General features: G+C 52.5%; 1 protein-coding gene across 1 annotated transcript in view; it reads left to right on the top strand.

Annotated features, from left to right (window-relative positions):
* The window catches only part of KCNQ4 (potassium channel, voltage gated KQT-like subfamily Q, member 4), a 56,804-nt gene that overhangs the window by 19,022 nt on the left and 22,764 nt on the right, over nucleotides 1-15,018 (top strand). Inside the window, exons 2-3 of the mRNA XM_011955192.1 lie at nucleotides 14,133-14,223; nucleotides 14,890-15,016. Coding sequence (XP_011810582.1) covers nucleotides 14,899-15,016 — 118 coding nt within the window. The 5' untranslated portion in view covers nucleotides 14,133-14,223; nucleotides 14,890-14,898. The remainder of the gene's footprint in view (nucleotides 1-14,132; nucleotides 14,224-14,889; nucleotides 15,017-15,018) is intronic.

Below are 15,018 nucleotides of genomic sequence, written 5' to 3'. Positions count from 1 at the left end.
CCCCGCCCCCGCCGAGGCGGGCCGGGGGCACCAGGGAGTGCAGAGCAGGGGCGCCCCTGCTGAGGAGAAGGGGCCCGGGGCGGGGAAGTGGGCAGAAGTCTTTGCTGGGGGAGGAGTCCCCCAGGAGCCCTCCCCACAGGAACCCGTACCTCTCCCGAGAAGCCGCGCCGGGTGTCTGCTTCCCGTGTCCCTGCCTGAACCCAAGCCTTTCTGCAACCCCTCTGCGGGTTCACCCGGGGGAGACCCCTGCCTCCAGACTGCCGGACCGGGGATCATTGGTCTCATTAGAAAGTCGAAGAAACTGAGTCCCGAGAGGGACAGTTAACTTGCTCAAGGTCACACAGCCAAGGCAGAGCTGAGCTGAGTTCAAGCCCATTCTTTTGACGGAGATACTTTTAGGGACTGTCTGCCTCATGTAGAAGAGGAGGAGGCATCAGGACCAGAGATACAATTTGTCCCTTCCCCCTATATCCAGCACCGTTTCTGTGGTTAGTAAGTTACTGGAAGTTCTGCTTTGGTGCTCCCTGACCCCTCCTTGCTATCATTATTCAATTATGGGAGGGTTTTGGAGGTAGAAGGAGGTCCTCTAAACTTTCCATGTAAATGAAATGTAAAAGACCCTCTTCTGGAGACTCCCAGAACGTGGAAGTCCCTGTGGACTGGCAGCTTCAGGAGCCGTCCACGGCCTTACTTCCCATTAGGGAAGCTGGAATTGCCAGTCCCAGATGGATCAGCAAAAAATAGGACCCTGAGAGACTCCCACCCAATCCCTTCCTCCCACTGAGGAATAAGCTGAGACTCAGACACAGTTTGCCAAGTCTTCAGCTGACTGGTGGCGGAGTCAGGAGAGAGAACCCACCGACCCAGCTTTCTAGCTCTGTCCACGCCCTTCTGCTTCTCCGTCTGCTGCACCCAATCCTGACACCTCTCTCAGAGCCACCACACAGGATCCTGCTCCATCAGCTGGGCCTGCAGGCTGGACAGCCTTTCTTTTTACAGGCGGAGGAGACTAAGAAGAGTATCTGCAGATGTCCTCCCAGCTTCCAGTTAAAGAACCTCCCAACCACCCTTCCACCTTAGCTGTAGGACAGGCCCAGAGAAGCTGCGTTCCTGGCCTCGAGTCACACAGCAAGCCTTTTCCAGCTTGCAAAGCCCGCTGGATTCAGTCTGGCTGGTCCTGGATTTGGGGTTCCCACTGGGAGCATGGCTTTCAGGGCAGCTGTAACCAGATGCCCCAGGTGTGGCCTGTGAGTTTGCATGCTGCTTTGCTTATTAGTGACAAAGGCATTGAAACCCCTCTTCCTCATTGTGTCCCCAAACCACCCACTGGGTGGGGTCCTCAATGGCTGAGTCTACAGAACTTCTGGGCTGGGCTCAGTCTTGGCACCTGAGCTCCCCAGGGGACTCTGCCCTCCACAGTGCTCCTCTTTGACCCCGTCAGCTTTTGGTGCTCTCTCTGCCCTGGAAGTGCTGAGAAACCAGCGGCAGGGACTAACTCCTTCCCTTGATTTGGACTCTTCCCTCCTTCTCCCCCCTCCAATATAGTGCACAGTTTCTGCTGACTCAGAGGACAGAAGGCTCCTTAGAGGTTACCCTGACCCCTGCCAGGTTCAAGTAGCTGGAAAACTGGGCAATGCTTGAACCCAGTGCCACAAGGTCACATGCAGCAGGAAGGGCAGGGGCAGGTCCCATCCTGGCCCCAGGATGAGGGAATTTTTGAGGTGGGAGTGAGGGGCAGGTGTCTGAGTCCTTCTACAGAAAGAGGAGAAATCCAAAGAATATTGCCTTAGGAATCAGGAAATCTGGGTGCCAGGCCCAACTCTGTCTCTGATCTACTGTATGATCACAGGTAAGCCAGGCCCCTCTCTGGGACTCAGTTTCCCTATCTATAAATGAGAAGGTTAGTTAATCTCTAAGGGACCTTTCAGTGCCCAGATATAGCCAGTATTGGGTCATGTCTTGCCACCTCCGCTTCCCCTCATACAAGTCACCATCATCGGCTGGTAGTGGCTTATGCCTGTAATCCCAGCACTTTGGGAGATGGAGGCAGGAGTATCGCTTGAGCCCAGGAGTTCAAGACCAGCCGGGCAACATAGGGAGACCCCGTCTCTACAAAAAATAAATATAAATTAGTCAGGCATGGTGGCACCCACCTGTGGCCCCAGCTACTCAGGGGGCTGAGGCTGGAGGGTTGCTTGAGTCCAGGAGGTTGAGGCTGCAGTGAACCGTGATTGCACCACTGTACTCCAGCCTGGGTAACAAAGTGAGACCCTGTCTGAAAAACAAAAACAAAACAAAACAAAACAAAAAACACACAGGGTGAAGTAGCATGTGCCTGTAGTCCCAGCTACTCAGGCGGCTGAGGTGGGAGGATCATTTGAGTCCAGGAGTTCTGGGCTATGGTGAGCTATGCCAATTATGTGTCCGCACTAAGTTTGGCATCAATATGGTGACCTTCTGGGAGCAGAGGGCCGTCAGGTTGTCTAGGGAGGGGTGAACTGGCCCAGGTCAGAAATGGAGCAGGTCAAAACTCCCGTGTTGACCAGTAGTGGGATCGCACCTGTGAATAGCCACTACACTCCAGCCTGGCAACATAACAAGACTCCATCTCTTAAAAATAAAAACAAACAAACAAACAAACAAAAAGTCACTGGCATCTCGTGCCAGGATTATACTTTCCAACTCACAATAGGGCAAACGTCACTGCTCCCTCCTCCCCGCTCCCCCACCGTAGTCTGTTCATTCAGCAGCCTGTGTGATCTTTTTAAACATAAGGCAGATTGAGCTACTCCCTGCTCAGAACTCCCCATCTCACTCAGAGTGAAAGCCAAGATCCTCACCACAGCCAGTAGATGGTCTGCTTACCACCTCCCCTGCCTCTCTGCCCTCACCCCCCACCACTCTCCCCTTGCTCACTCCACTCTGGGACCACTCCTTTCCTGGTGGTTCTGGAACACAGCAGGCACCCTTCTGGCTCAGGTGTCTTGGATTTGCTTTTCCCTCTGGAGGTGGATTGGGGGTTAAGGGAGCCTGAGGTGGGGGCTCTGACCTAACCCTGCCAGTCTGAGCTCATACTCAGACACAGCATGAGTAAAGGTGGGGAGGGGAAAAGAGCCCATTTGCCATTGTCAGGGACAGAGCTATGATAATGCAATGCCAAGTGTCAGGTTGGGCACCAGCTGGTGAAGAGCAAGTTGGCCTGGTGGGTGGGGCTTTCCTTGCAATCAAGCTAAGGGGTTTGGGCCTGGGCCCACAAGTCGGTGGATTTCACACTTTTTAAAAAAGCAGCAAAGCTCTTTGTTCACATGAAATTTTATGCCAAAGTCTGCATGTAAAAGTGAGCCACCCAAATCTGCATGGAGCTGCTCAGCGGAACCGAGGGAAGGTTTCCACTGGCCATCTTGCTTGAGTTTCTCAAATCCCAGCTGCCTAAATTCCACCCCATGGTTCCCCTTCCTTTCAATGGCATCCTGCTTGGGAGGGCCCACGCCTCCCTGTTTGAGAAGTCAGCTCTGCCTGGCCAGTCCCCACAGACGGATGGCCCTGTGTCCTCTTTGTTCCACTCTGGCTCTTGTCAACACATCGCTCAGCCCACTGACCTGGTACAACAGGTAGGCTGGCTGGCATGGTAGAAGGAAGCAGACAGAACAGGTCAGAAGGTTTGGGGCTGGTCCAGGTGGGAGAGGAGGAAGCTATTCCTCATCAAACACCTTGTCTAGAAGACACTGTCTTTCATGTCCCATGGGACAGAGACTATTTAAGCTGTCTCAATAAAAACTGGCTTCTGTACTCACATTTGGGATTAAGAAAAAGAAAAATTGACTTCTGGAGGTAGAGGACAGATATGGTAAGGAAAGAGAAGAATTCTGAGAGGCTTCAAGGCGGAAAGCACATTTTGGAATCATGGGATAGAGAGCAGGGGGATGAGGTTCCAGCGTAGTGCAGTCTCGTGGCCCATCTCTCTCCTCTGCCAACTTTCCTCTGTGGTTCTTAGTTCCCTTCCTGCGAAAGACAATCCGACTGGCTCAGCCCAACTGTGGGTGGGCCCTTCTTGGGTCAGTCTCCAGCTCTCCATGAATCTGTGGTGGCCAGGAGAGTGCCGTGGAGCCAACCACAGGGCTGTCATGTGTCACTCAGCAGTCTGGGCGACACAAAGGGGCCGGCTGAGAGGGCTGAGGGGTGCTGGAATCCAGCCTGTGCCCAGGGGTGGGGCAGCCCAGAGGAACGGATGCCTGTTCTAATGGGTCCATCTAGAGGGGTCAAGTTTTTATAACTTGTCAGGCTAACGGGAATGCTTTTTTTCTAATCCATCCTCCAAGAGGGGGCATTTTTTTCATAGTTTGTTCTATGTGCTGGCGGCTGCTGTCCCTCCAGGGACAGCCTCAGAGAAACTGAGCTGAGGGCCAACTCTCTCCTTTCTACTCCACTGCTGGAGAGTCATAAGGCAGAAGGGACTTTGACCATTACTGAGTAGTGCTCCACCTACATGTTGCAGACAGGGAAACTGAGGCTCCATCAGGACCCCATTGCAATCTCTAAGCCCCAGCGCAAGCCTCTGGCCCAGAGAAGCAGCCGCGGCAGTGGCGGCGGCCCTGGTGTGGGGCCCTGGGTCACGTGCTCTTGCTCCCTTTGCCATATTTAGAATCGCTGGATCAGGGGAAACTTCTCCTCCCAGCCCCTGAGGATTCTTGGAAAGAGCCTCGCTCTCAGGCCTGGCTTACTGCCCCTCCCCTTATTCCCCTGCAGGAGAAAGTAAGTGCCTGCTCTCCCTAGAAGAGTCTGGGGCTCTCTAGGCTGCACCCCCTTGTCAGGAAGTGCCTGTCAAGTCTAGCTGAAGTCCCTTCTTCAGTATCAGCTCTGGTTTGGGGTTTAAGGAACCCCTTTCTTCCAGAAGGTGGTGGTGGCCATACCTTCTGCCCTCTAGGGACCTTGGCTGAATGAGGACAGACTGGCCTCAGGGTCCCCCAGCTGAGGGAAGACAGAGCCCTGCCTTTGGCTGTGGTCTGGGGGGCAAGCAAAGAGTCACACACTCCCCAGGCCAGATGCACAAATCACGTGAACTTGGTAGTTGGAGACCAGTCTGGAAAAATAGCAAGACTTGTCTCTACTAAAAAAAAATCAAAAAAATTAGCCAGGTGTGGTGGTCCCAGCTACTCAGGAGGCTGAGGCAGGTGGATCTCTTGAGCCTGGGAGAGTGATACTGCAGTGAGCTATGGTTGCAGCACTGCATTCCAACATGGGCAAAAGAGCAAGACCCTGTCTCAAATGAAAACAAATCGGGGAACCTGCTGGTTGCTGGGCAGTCCCCAGACACTAGCAGGGCTCAGTCTAGAAGGGACACTGAAAAGACGAGAGAAGGAAGGAGGCTCTGGAGGAAGGAGGGGGCAAGGCCTGGATCTGTATTTACCTTGGCCTTGGTGTATAGTTGGGGGTGGGGAGGGGTCCTCTTCTCACACAGGCTGCTTCCTACTGGATAATCAAACCTTAAAAGCAAACAGCAACACAAAACATAAATGAAACCCTGAAATGCATGTGTGGAGTGCCTGTGATGTTCCAGGTCTGTAGAGTCATCCTTGTTGCTGAGGATAATGGTCCTGTGCTCCCATGGGACTCCTCTCCAGGCCTGGTCTTTTCTCCCACTTTCCTTTCCCAGTTCCATACCTCCTCCATCTCTTCAGACCCCCCACCCCACCCTCCTGCCCACTTCTGAGAGTTGGGCCTTGCCTCTTCTTCCCAGAGCAGCCCCCAGTGAGTAGGGGCTGTTGGCCTCCTCCCTTCCCACAGCCTCCTCCCACCTACATGCCTGCCTGTCCCTGTGGAAGCTGGAGGGGTCCTTCCTGCTCTACACCAGCTCCTCCCTGGCTGTGGATCCCAGCCTCCCAACTTCCCTGGAGACTTCATTCCATTGATCACTCCCTCTGTCTCCCTGCATCTTCAACTTCTCCTTCTTGATCTCCTGGCTCCTTCTGCCCTGGCTCTCTCATCTTAAAAGAAAAGAAAAAGATTCCCTGTGCCCTGCACCCTTCTCCAGCTACAATCTCTGATCTCTTCTTTGCAGTCAAACATCTTCAAATAGTTAAACCTACACTCACTGTCTTTACCTCCTCACCGCCCCTCCCCTTCCTCACTTTATCTTGGCCTGTTCTAGTCTTCCTCTCCTTCTGAGAGAAGGCTGCCCTTGCCAAGGAACCCAGTGACCAATGTGTCACCAAATCCAGGGGACATTTTTCACGCCTTATCTCACTTGACCTCTTGGCAGCATTTGACACTGTTGTCCACTCCTGCTTTGAAATGTGTTCTTCATGTGGCCTCTCTGACACTTCTCTCTTCTGCTTTCCCTCCCAGTTCTCTGGCTATCCCTCCCAGTCTGCGTAGAGGGCCTCTGTTCCTGCTGCACCGCTGGGGCTCCATTGGGTCCTTTTCTAACTTTGCCACATGCTCTCTGGACTGTCTCAGCTGCTCCCGTGACCTCAGTCACCACCTCTCCCCTGATGTCCCCCAAATGCATTTCCAGCCAGATCTCTCTCTTCACACCCATGGAGTGTTTGCCCAGTGCCCATAGCCCTCTCTCTCTCAACATGTCCGGCACCCGACACTTGCTTCTCCACCAGAGTCTCCCCCGTCCCTTGAAGGCACTCATGGCACCTTCATCCATCCAATGCCCAAACCAGAAATAGAGGTTATTCTCCTTCATAGTTCCTGTTTCCAGTTAATCAGTAAGCCCTATTCCTGCAGTATTGTCCAATCCATCCACCTCTCTTCCCTGCTGCCACCACCCCGGGCCAGGCCACAGTCATCTCTCGTCTGAGCTATTGTGGAGCCTTCTTGGTCTTTCTGCTGGGTCTTATCTCCTTTGATCTATTCTGTGTACTCCCCTGAGTGGTCCTGAGATGCAAATAGGACTGTGTTATTTCCTCTCGTAGAACTCCACAATTGTCCAGGTGTGGTGGCTCACGCCTGTAATCCCAGCACTTTGGGAGGCCGAGGCAGGTGGATCACTGGAGGTCAGGAGTTCAAGACCAGCCTGGCCAACATGGTGAAAGCCCGTCTCTACTAAAAATACAAAACTTAGCTGGGCATGGTGGTGGGTGCCTGTAATCCCAGCTACTCGGGAGGCTGAGGCACGAGAATCTCTTGAACCCAGGAGGCAGAGGTTGCAGTGAGCCAACACCATTGCACTCCAGCCTGGGTGACAGAGCAAGACTCCGTCTCAAAAAAAAAAAAACAAAAAACAAGAACTCCACAATGACTCCCCATTGCCTTTGGGATCATGTTCACAGTGCCTGCGAGTGCCACTCAAGGCCCCTGGAACTGGCCCTCTCTGGTTTTTCCACTGCTCACTTCACTTTAGGCCACGTCATCCAGAACTGCTGGCCATTCTGGGCTCTGCCTTGATGGCCACATTCCCACTGCTTGCACATCCTGCTTCCTCTGCCTGGGGCAGCCCCACCCCTGTCCAGTTACCTCCTCCAAGAAGTCTTCACTGATCCCTCCACTTTGGTTGCGTAGAAGGCTTCTTGGGACTCTCCTCAACCCCTTGAGTACACTGTCATGGCCTCGTCCATCCCGTCACCCCTGTGTTATGTTCTGTGTTGTTAATTTCTTGGGACCTGGATTATTCATTTCTGGTTTTACAATAAGCCTGGATGAATGTAGGTGATAATTAATGTGTCTGAAGTGAATATAGCCCAGAGGGATCAGGTGACAACCTCTTTTCTGCTGTGAGATGCCCTGCCATCTCCCCTACCCCCATCATGTCCCCATCTCTCTGGCCTGGCCTCCCAGCAGCTGTCCTTCCAGGGACATGTTGGACATGTCGAGAGAGAGAGACAGAGAGAGAGAGAGAGCTGTGGATACTGGGCAAATGCCCAGTGGGTATGAAGAGAGAGACCTGAGCTTGATCCAGGGACATCCCCAGAGAATCTGGAGCTAAACTGATGGCCGATCCTCTCCACCCCACTGCTGGAGAGTTACCAAGCTGCAGGGACCTTAACCATCATTGAGTTGTCCCCGACCTTTTGTGTGTGTTTCAGAGAGGGAAACTGAGGCCCAGAGCATTAGCACGGCCTGGTGGTCCAGGTGGTCTTGGGCTCAGGTTCTGCTCTTATGACTTTGGACAAGTTAATATACCTTTCTTTTCTCATTTGAATAACAGCTTTATTGAGATATAATTCATACACTGTAAAGTTCCTCTTTTTAAAGTATTCGATTCAGAGGATTTTAGTACATTCACAGAGCTCTGCAGTCACCATAGTATACGCCTCTGAGCTGCCCTCTCCTTATCGGGGTGATTATGGTACGGTTCCATGGGGTTATCCTGAGAACCGATTAAGAGCATGCATGTAGAGGGCTTGGCACAGTACCTGGCCAATAGGAAGCCTTTGGCCAGCAGGAGCAGTTATGGTTATTACTTCAGGGCACAGCACGAGAGCCACCTCCCCAGGAGAGCTTTCCTCCTCCTCCTGCCCTGTGGCTGCTTCTGGACAGTGACTTGAGGAGGTATAAATGGGGAGAAGGCGGTGATTGCAGTTGTTTAAGAAGCCCTGAGCTGGCTAATAATTGAGTCAGCTGCAATTGCTCCCATCAGCTAAGCTAGTGATTCTCAAAGTGTGGTCCCCATAGTAGCAGCAATGGTATCACCAGGGACCTTTGTAGAAATGCAAATTTTCCACTTCAAACTTACTGAATCAGACACTGTAAGAATAGGTCCCAGAAATCAGTATTTTAACAAGCCCTCCAGGCAACTCTGACATCCACCGTAGTTTGAAAACCACAAATCTAAGCAAACCATTCACTTTTTCATGTCTATCCTCTTCCTCCCTCCTGAACGAGTGGGCTAGTCATGGGATCGGGAGACGGGGGATATGGAGAGGAAAGGTTGTATAAGCCTTGTGATCAGCCCAGCTGGGGAGAGCCAGCCAGGCAACACCCACCTGTCCCATTCTGCCTCCTGGGCTGGGCAACGGAGAAAGAACATGGGCCACAAATTGCAGTCAGACATGATAGGCAAAGATGTCCTAGAAAGTGGCCTCTAGTCTGGCCTGTCTGGTGGGGAGATTAGAGAGGCCTGAGGCCAGCCAGTACCCATGTTTCATCTATATTTGTATAGATGGAGAAACTGAGATCCCAGGGGGCGCCAGAGAGAAAGATAGTCCTTTGTTGGATGAATGAAGCCACACCCTAGTTGTGGCAGGCATGAAATCCCAGCTGAGGGGCTCCTTCACCTTGTCTCCTCTACCCCTGACCTCCAGATACTGATCTCTCTTCTGCTGTCCCTGTGCAAGGAACCCCCTCCAGGAAGCCCAAGGCAGCTTGAGGGTCAGCCTGAGCTGCAGCTCTGTCACAGATCCACTGTGTGATCCTGAACAAGCCTGTCCCTCCCTGAGCCCTATTTCCTCATCTGGAAGATACGGATAATTATTCAGGTGCCTGGAACACAGGATCTTTTCTTTTTTTGCAAGACAGAGTCTGGCTCTGTCCCCCAAACTGGAATGCAGTGGCGAGATCACAGCTCACTGTAGCCTCAACCTCCCTGGCTCAAACGATCCTCCCACCTCAGCCTCCTGAGTAGCTGGGACCACAGGTGCACACCCCCATGCCCGGGTAATTTTTGTTTTGATTTTTTTGTAGAGATAGCATCTCACAATGTTGCCCAGGCTAGTCTTGATCTCCTGGACTCAAACAATCCTCCCACCTTGGCCTCCCAAATGTTGGGATTATAGGCGTGAGCCACCACGCCTCTTCCCAGGGTGTTTTCTATTAGTCCAAGTACATCCCGTCAAATGTAGTGAGAGTATCAAGGGTATAGAAACTCTTAGCCAGTGGGTTAAAGCAGGGAGAAGTGAAGTTCGGGGGCTTTTTAAGCAGTGTCTGCCAAATGGAGATGGTCAAGGTCAGAGGTGTGCCTTTTTAGGAAAGACATGAGGCAGCCAGAGGAGTCAGGGATGGATGTGCTTTGGGGACCTCTTCAGTGGGTGCAAACTGGAGGCTTTGGCTTGGTGACACGGTGTTTTGATGTTTGGTTACAGTGAACTCCTGCTATTCATTTACTTAGTCTTTCAATAGTGCTGTGAAATCTATCAATCAGTCAGTCAGAATAAGGGGCAAGAGAGTGGAGACGAGGCCATTCTTTCAGAGAGGGAATGGCTGGGGAGGCCCCTCCAAGGAAGTGGCATTGGAACAGACCTGGGTAAGGCAGAGGAAACAGTAAAGCAGGTTCAAAGCCCGGAGGTGGAAATATGTTAGGTGTGTTCCAGGACTGGCAAGGAGGCCAGAATAAGTGGGGTGCAGTAAGCCAGCGGGAGAGTGCAGAAGGTCAAATTTGGAGGCGGGGGTGGAGGCACAGACCTCACAGCGCCTTGCTGGCAGTGCCAAGGAGTTGGACTCTCCCTCTCTAAGTGCGATGGGTGAAGTCTGAGGAGAGTTTTGTGGAGAGCGATGGTTTCCAGCTGTGCATTGTGGGAAGATGACTCTGGCTGCTTTGAAGAGAGTGGTCACATTCAGGCGTAGTGGAGGCAGGGAGGCCAGGTAGGTGCCAGATGGTGGCGGCTTGGTTGGGATGGTGCGACCTGGCCTGCCCAGGGATAGATTCTGAAGGTAGAGCCAATGGAATTTGCTCAGAAGGGGATGTGCAGGGGGAGGGAAGGGAAGAATCAAGGAGCCTGAGCCCTGGAGGAGCCCTGGTGGCGTTACTGAGATGGGTAGGCAGGAGGTGAGGAGGACTTGAGGACAAATTGAGAACTGGTATTTGGAAGTGTTGGGTTTGAGAGGCCACCAGACATCCAAGAAGAGTCACTGAGCAGGCATTTGTTTGGACACACGAGCTGGACACCTGGGAGAGGCTGCCGCATCCTCACACCTGCTGAATGGCAGAGGCGACTGTGGTCAAGGGGTGGGGCAGGATCCAAAGTGGGCTTTTCCTGTTTGTATTGTTAAGAAAATGCATTTTAATTTTTTTTTTTTTTTTTTTTTGAGACGAAGTCTTGCTCTTGTCGCCCAGACTGGAGTGCAATGGCGCCATCTCGGCTCACTGCAACCTCCACCTCCCGGGTTCAAGCGATTCTCCTCCCTCAGCCTCCGGAGTAGCTGGAATTATAGGCACCTGCCATTACGCTTGGCTAATTTTTGTATTTTTAGTAGAGACGGGGTTTCACGATGTTGGCCAGGCAGGTCTGTAACTCTTGACCTCAGGCTCTCCACCCACCTCGGCCTCCGAAAGTGCTGGGATTACAGGCATGAACCACCACGCCTGGCCTGCATTTTAAATTTTATATTAGTTTGTTATTACCCAAACAACCCATGTTTGTTCTAAAAAAAAATTAGGAAATACAGGCTGGGTGAGTGGCTCACACTGCCAGCTCTGGGAGGCAGAAGCAGGAGGATCACTTGAGCCCAGGAGTTTGAGACCAGCCTGGGCAACATAGTTCAACCCCATCTCCACAAAAAATTAAAAAATTAGCGGGGTGTGGTGTCATGTGCCTGTGGTCTCAGCTACTCAGGAGGCTGAGGTAGGAGGATGGCTTGTACTCAGGAGGTCAAGGCTGCAGTGAGTCGTGATCATGCTACTGCACTCCAGCTTGGGTGACAGAGTGAGACCTTGTCTCAAAAAAAAAAAAAAAAGAAAATGCAGATAAGCAGAAAGCAAAACAAAAGCCAAATCACTTAATTTTGCCACCTATAGATAGCCTTGCCGACTCTGGGTACGTGTATAAAAACCATCTCTATTTCAAACATTGGGATCACATTGCCATTAAGGTTTTATAATCTGCTTTTTTTTTACAATTGTGAAGTGGAAATTTTATAGATGTGTAACTACTGACATGGCAAGAAAAGTGTTAATGATGGCCGGGCGCGGTGGCTCACACCTGTAATCCCAGCACTTTGGGAGGCTGAGGCAGGCAGATCATGAGGTCAGGAGATCAAGCCCATTCTGTCCAACATGGTGAAACCCCGTCTCTACTAAAAATACAAAAATTAGCTGGGGTCGGTGGCATGCGCCTGCAGCCCCAGCTACTCAGGAGGCTGAGGCAGCAGACTCGCTTGAACCCGGTAGGTGGAGGTTGCAGTAAGCCGAGATGGTGCTACTGCACTCCAGCCTGGCAACAGAGTGAGACTCCATCTCAAAAAAAAAAAAAAAAAAAGGAAAAAATAAAAGAAAACAAAAGCGTTAATGAAACACTTAGGAAGAAGGCCCCAGAGTGGCCCACTGCTGCCTGAGCTTCTGAGGTCAGCTGAGAAACAGGACTGGAGGGTGTCTATCAAGGCCAGGGTAAAGGCTTATAAAGTCCTGGCTGCGGCCATTCCCTGAGGAGGGGGCTGCATGAGATGACCTCATGGAGGGCCCTTCTGGTCCCAAACCCTGCTTCAGCTGCAGTCCCGATGCAGGTGCATGTGGCCGCTGCCTTTTTTGTGATTAATTATTGAACACGAGGAGCTGGTGCTCTTCTCTTCTGTTCTCCAGTGCCCCATGTTTTTGCTGACTCAGCTCTGGTCTGGAACTGGCCAAGGAATAAGCTCTTCTCGAACTCATTCACTCAAAACAATTTACCGACATCTGCCACCTACCTTCTCAAACCAGGGGCATTTGCTGGGATACACTTGCCCCCCAAAATGGTCAGGAGCCCCTGTCCAGGAGGTGTAAATGAGCCATAGCCTCCACTTCATAGATAAGGAGATGGCTCGGAGAAGGCAGGTGACACTCCCAAAACCACACACACAAGCAGGACTGGGATCCAAACTCAGATCTCTCTGACCTTGAGCTGCTGTCCTTAAGGTCACCATGAAACATGAATATAAATAAAGCCACATAGAAAGTGACTTGGGCCACACACAGGGAGGCAAGCATCGGGAGCTGGCAGTTCTGAAGTGGGGATAGTGGGGTGCAGGAATCAGAGGCTCTGCAGAGCATGTAGCATTTGTGTTCCCGTAGGCATGGAGGGTGAGCAGAGTCTTGCAGGCACAGACAAGAGGTGTTCTGCGTAGCATGCCCCGTGCCAGTAACGGTGCAGAGGTTGGGAGACTGGGGACGTCTGGGAAGGCTGGCGGGTCAGTACACAGAAATGTATTTCCAGAGAAGCCCATTCCCTCTGGAGTCTCCTCCAGGGTGTGTGCATGTTCAGCACACCCCTATCCCAAAGAGGGGTGCTCCTGGAGGCCGCCTCATTCGCCTTTGCTGTGTCTGCAGCCTGCGACCTCTCACCCTGCTCTCCTTCACCCATCCACGTACCGCCAAGGCCACCAGCTCCTCTCCTCATGCCCTTTGTCCTCTTCCCATCCACTGGGAAGGTGGGAACCCTGGCTGTAATCTCAGCTGTGTCCTGGGCACACTGGGTGACAAAGGGTGAGTCCTTCTTCCTCTTCGGGCCCATTTCCTCGTGGTGCAGTGGGAGATGAGGGAAGTATTAGATGTGCTAAAGTCTAAAGTTCCTTCCATTTCTAAGCATCTGGTTCTAGGCCACTCTGTAGTTTCACACTGTCTGCAGGGGAGTTCCTGGCCTCGATGGCCCAGCTCCACACTGCCCAATTCCCCTCTCTACATCCTCTCCTCCCTGCATCCTTCTTTCTCTACCTGTCCTCCATGATCCTCTTTCCTTTTCTAGCTATCTTGTTACTCAATTCCACGAAGGCAGGGGCAGTTGTCCCAATTCTGCAGATGAGGCTAGGCTCCTGCCACTTTAGAGTGCCTAAGAAAGAAGGTCCCTCCTTCATCTGCTGACCTTTCCTGAGCCCTGGGCTGACCTCTGGAGCACTTCTCCCAAGACATCTTAAAACCAAGTTGGGGCTGAGGCCACCACTTGTGGGTGGCTAGACCTGGAGGAACCTTGAGTCAGTCTATTTCCACTGCCAGCCCAGACAGACCTGCTACTCACAGATGAGTGACTACCTCTCTGAGCTGCAGCCTGCAGTAGGGGGCAATTGAGACAGTTGTGAGGTCCAGTAGCTTGGGGCTTGGGGGCTGTTGCCTTTGGTGCCCAGCACAGAGCTGTAACTCCAGGAAATTCTGATTCTGATTGCCACATAATTCTCTGAAAATAATGCTCTCCTCTCTTGGCTCTGTAACCCCCTGCCAGGGGCACCCTTGGCCGCCCTGTCCCTCCAACAATCTAACCCTCTCCTTCATGCTGCAATTGTAGATTTTTGCTGGTCTTCAGTTGCCTGGTGCTGTCTGTGCTGTCCACTATTCAGGAGCACCAGGAACTTGCCAACGAGTGTCTCCTCATCTTGGTAAGTGCTGGGAGTCCAGGACTGAGGGGGGCTGTGTGAGGTAGCACCTCTGGGCTGAGGGCTGAAGGAAGAAAGAGGCCTCTCATACCATGGCTCAGAAAGCAGCTTGCTGTGCTGTGTTCCCTCAGCTGTGGCTGCCCCTCTCTGGACATCATCCCCACTTTATAACAAGTGTTGGGGGCCCTCCTGCCTCTATGCAAGGGCTTATGATGGGTCCAGAATAGAAGTGAGTAGGCTCCACCCCTTCTCAGGACAAAATCTGCAAACTCCACGCGTGGTGGATTTTAGTTCAGTTTTTGCCTAAACACAAAACACCAAACGGAAGCCCCACAGAGGGAGACAGCTGACAGCCAGCCACCCTTTTGTCACCCGGTCAGAGTTAGGGAGTCTGAGACAGCTGGGACAGGGAGGGCATGTTGAGGAGCAGAAAAATCCGATCAGCTCATGGGGGCCGGAAGGGGAGGACACGCTTGGGCTTTTAGTCTTCTTGCAGGAGGCAGAGGGGGTCTCCTGCTCTCCGGAATCCTCAAGTCCAGGAAACTCCAGGAGAGGGGTCTGAGGAGGCCCTGGTCCCCCTAACCCAGGGACTCTTGGCTGGGTCCGAGCTGTGACCTGGGCCTCAGTTCTGGAGAGTGAGGACCAGAACTCAGGCTCCTGGTCCCACAGGAATTCGTGATGATCGTGGTGTTCGGCCTGGAGTACATCGTCCGGGTCTGGTCCGCCGGATGCTGCTGCCGCTACCGAGGATGGCAGGGTCGCTTCCGCTTTGCCAGAAAGCCCTTCTGTGTCATCGGT

Source organism: Colobus angolensis, unplaced genomic scaffold (assembly GCF_000951035.1).
Source record: "Colobus angolensis palliatus isolate OR3802 unplaced genomic scaffold, Cang.pa_1.0 Scaffold399, whole genome shotgun sequence".
NCBI classification, from domain to species: Eukaryota; Metazoa; Chordata; class Mammalia; order Primates; family Cercopithecidae; genus Colobus; species Colobus angolensis.
This window is presented reverse-complemented; position numbering and strand designations above follow the sequence as displayed.